The 3,688-nt window shown below is 42.2% G+C and overlaps 1 protein-coding gene across 1 annotated transcript; it reads left to right on the plus strand.

Annotated features, from left to right (window-relative positions):
- Nucleotides 1-1,621: 1,621 nt before the first annotated feature.
- wu:fj39g12 (uncharacterized protein LOC563937 homolog) lies at nt 1,622-2,353 on the plus strand. The gene is made up of 2 exons (XM_041221105.1): nt 1,622-1,753; nt 1,942-2,353. The coding sequence occupies exons 1-2, from the start codon at nt 1,655-1,657 to the stop codon at nt 2,233-2,235; spliced, it is 393 nt and encodes a 130-aa protein (XP_041077039.1). The 5' UTR covers nt 1,622-1,654; the 3' UTR covers nt 2,236-2,353.
- Nucleotides 2,354-3,688: the final 1,335 nt, after the last annotated feature.

Raw genomic sequence — 3,688 nt, forward strand, 5'->3', positions numbered from 1 at the left:
CTGTTAAAATTCCTGTGCTGAGTTCATGAAATTGTATTATAGACATTTAAAAAAAAAAAAAAAAAAATAGCTTGAAAATACATTTTCTTACTCTTGTTAACATCTCACTCTCCACTCAATCATTTTGTCTTCCAGACTTATTAGTGTTTGTTGTCTTTGACTCCATTCAACCTGCTGTAGATTCACTGTCCCTGTGCAGCAGGTATTGGGACCCCACATCCTGACACCCCATGATGTAGATTCACTGTCCGTGTGAAGGTGGTTTTAGGACCCCAATGATTCTAATAATTAGGAAATGGATTTTAAATCTGTGGTTATTAACCCTGTGACCTTTCAACTCTGATTGGGCCAGGGGCCAGTTTGTAACAGCTGCGAAATGTGTTCCGTATTCAAGGGCAACAGAACCTCTGAGTTTTTTTACAAAAAAAAAAGCAAACATGAGCTCACTTTTGAACGATGGTTATTCTTTTAAATGAATGGTTTGATTCGGAGGTCTAGGGGACCTTAGCAACAATGGGAGGACGAGACGACATGAAACAATGCAACACAAAACTGCAGCGAGTTTACAAGAGGGACAGTCATGACAAGCAGGCTGTGTCCCTACAGCTGAAAAACGAGCTCCCTCCGGGGAATGCAAACAAACTGGAGAGCCATTCTTCTTTCTTTCTTATAAATCAAAGTGTGCAGAAGGCTTAACACTAGAGGATGACGTAAGCTAGCCACTGAGCAGAATTCTTATTGTAGCGTTAAATTGAACACGATTGTCTGTCTGTCTGACTCTCTGCCTGTCTGTCTGTCTGTCTCTCTGTCTGTCTGCCTGTCTGCCTGCATTTTGTCTGCCTGCCTGCCTGCCTGTCTGTCTGTCTGTCTGTCTGTCTGTCTGTCTGTCTGTCTGTCTGTCTGTCGTCTGTCTGCCTGCCTGCCTGCCTGCCTGCCTGCCTGCCTGCATGTCTGTCTGCCCGCCTGCTTACCTGCCTGTCTGCATGCCTGCTTCTTTGTTTGTCTGTCTGCCTGTCTGCCTGCCTGCTTGTTTGTCTATTTGTCTGTCTACCTGCCAGTCTCTGCCTGCCTGCCTCCCTGCCTGCCTGTCTGCCTGCCTGCTTGTTTGTCTGTTTGTCTGTCTACCTGCCAGTCTCTGTCTGTCTGTCTGCCTGCCAGCCTGCCTGCCTGTCTGTTTGCCTGCCTGTCTGTCTGTCTGCCTGTCTGTCTGTCTTCCTTGTCTCATAGCAACACAAGTGAAAATCTTACTGAACCTATGTAAAAGAGAGCTAACCAAGGTTCAGTTACATTGTAAATAACATAGCAAACTATATGCATAGTACAAGCGTAGGAAAGTTGCAAAATTACAGGGCAAAAAATCACAGAATGTGAGGGGTTAATGAAGTGAGAGATGAGCTTTGAGCGGTGACATCATGGGGAGATGTGTATAAAGCAGGGTCTCAGCTCCAGAGACACACAGCGGCTCACAGCTCAAAGCACTTGGGGCACTTTTTGAATTTTTTTCATTTTTATTTATTGATTGTTTTTTCTTTTTGGGTTTTCTCATTCCTTCCTTTTTCCTTTTTTTGGATCTTTTTCTATTTTATTATTATCTTGACGTCTTTTTCTTTTTTTTGTTTTCTTGTTCAATTTATTTGTTCTTTTTTTTGCAGTGATGGAGCAGTCTGGTCAGATGACTCTCTACTTCTCTTTCCTCCTGTTTTCATCCCTCGTTCAAATTCATTGCGAAGCGCTGAGTGACCCCAAACATCAGGTAACAAACTGTGTGTTTGTCTCGCAATGTGTGTCGTGTTGAGTGGAGTTCTTGTTCCTATAGACCTCTATACAGCTCTGCAGCATTGAGCAGTTCTTTCCTATAGACCTCTATAGAGCTCTGCAGTGTTGAGTGGACCTCTATAGTAGCACTGTTTATGTTTGACCTTTGACTTCTTGACTCCTCAGCTCCTGTCCCGCCTCATAGAGAAGAAATACAGTGACATCTTGACCTCTGACGACCTTTCAGAGGATATGTCAGGAGAGCACTTAGAGAGTGAGAGTTCAAGGGTTGACGTCAAAGAGCAGAAGGCATGGGCTGAGCCCCCCACAACCAACGAGAAGGCCTGGCTCCGCCTCCTTAGGGGGTCTCTGGCCAATAGGAAGTGGGTATCGGTGGACAAACTTAAAAAGGGCTGGGCCAGGGGCTGCTTTGGACTCAAACTAGACCGGATTGGCTCTATCAGCGGGCTGGGCTGCTAGGGACTGGCTGAGGTGAGGAGCTGATTAAGATTCGTTGTCTGAACCTTTCGTTTTTATAGCTGCAGATGGTCTCCCGCATTCCTGTCCAATCCGACACCACAACCTCCCATAGAACAGTTCCCCGCTGTGCTTTAGTAAACTTTGCTGCGCTTTTACTGTGGGAAGTTTTTTTTTAAGGGTTAGTTTACTATTGGTTTGTTTTTTTAAATACTGTACTATACCTCTCTGTGCTTGACATGGCTTGGCTATGCTTTACCATACTGTGCTTTATTACGCTTTCTTGGGCTTTTACTATGGGAAACTTTTATAAGGGTTAGTTTACCATGGTTTAATTTTTAATATGCTTTACCATGAACAGCACAGTGAAAGCATGGTAAAGCACAGGTTAGCATGGCGGAAAACTGCAAGCGTACTTTGGTGAACTGTACTCATGGCTGACAAGGCATCTCTCTCTCGTTTCAGACTAATATCACAAAGCTGTGTTCCTTTCATTCAGCATGGGACTGGGTTTAACTCCTTTAACTCCTGCATTGCTGGAGTCTGTTCAATCAATTGTGAGGGATGTGTTGTGTATTATTATTATTATTATTATTATTATTATTATTATTATATTATTATTATTATTATTATTATTTTTATTTGTTGTGGGTTTATTTTGTCTATTTGCTACTGTAATGTGTCGTTGACCCTCGCAGCTACAGATGTAAGTCCCAATTCCAAAGCTTCATACGTTAATGCAAAACTGGGAAGCAACTTAGAACTTTATTTGAAGTTTCCCTTTATATTTTGGAAAGTTATTTGAAGCTGATGTCCCTGTTCAAATGGAACATTTTCAAATAAGAACACATTGCTTTTCTTCCTTTTGTAATTCTGATTAAGAGCCTTGCTTGGAAAATGATATTTTGAGCGGAACACTAAAGCTGTGTGGTCCAGTGGTTAAAGGAAAGGGCTTGTAACCAGTAGGTCCCCGGTTAAAATCTCGGTTCACTCACTGACTCGCTGGGTGGCCTGGAACAAGTCGCTTAATTGCCTTATGCTCCGTCTTTTAGCGTGTGAGACATTGTTGTAAGTGACTCAGCAGCTGATGCTTATAGTTCACACACCCTAGTCTCTGTAAGTCACCTTGAATAAAGACGTCTGCTAAATAAACAAATAATAATAAAATAATGTTTAGCTTTGTGCTGTCAGTGGAGTTTGTGAGAAAAACAAGAACTCCGATTCTATGACTTTATTTTATTTATTTATTTATTTATTTTTTGAAAACCTGTTACCCTGTATAAAATGTCAGAGAGAGGGTTTCAGGAACTGCAAACTTGATTTAATGAACTAAAATGAGCTGAGCTGGGCCATACATCAAAATCATGAGGCGAATATGCTGGTCACTTGCAATGTGTTCTTGACCACTGGGTGTCGCCCTTTCGCTTTCACTTTCTCACACTCAGACATTATTAGT

The sequence above is a fragment of the Polyodon spathula genome, chromosome 21, assembly GCF_017654505.1.
Source record: "Polyodon spathula isolate WHYD16114869_AA chromosome 21, ASM1765450v1, whole genome shotgun sequence".
NCBI classification, from domain to species: Eukaryota; Metazoa; Chordata; class Actinopteri; order Acipenseriformes; family Polyodontidae; genus Polyodon; species Polyodon spathula.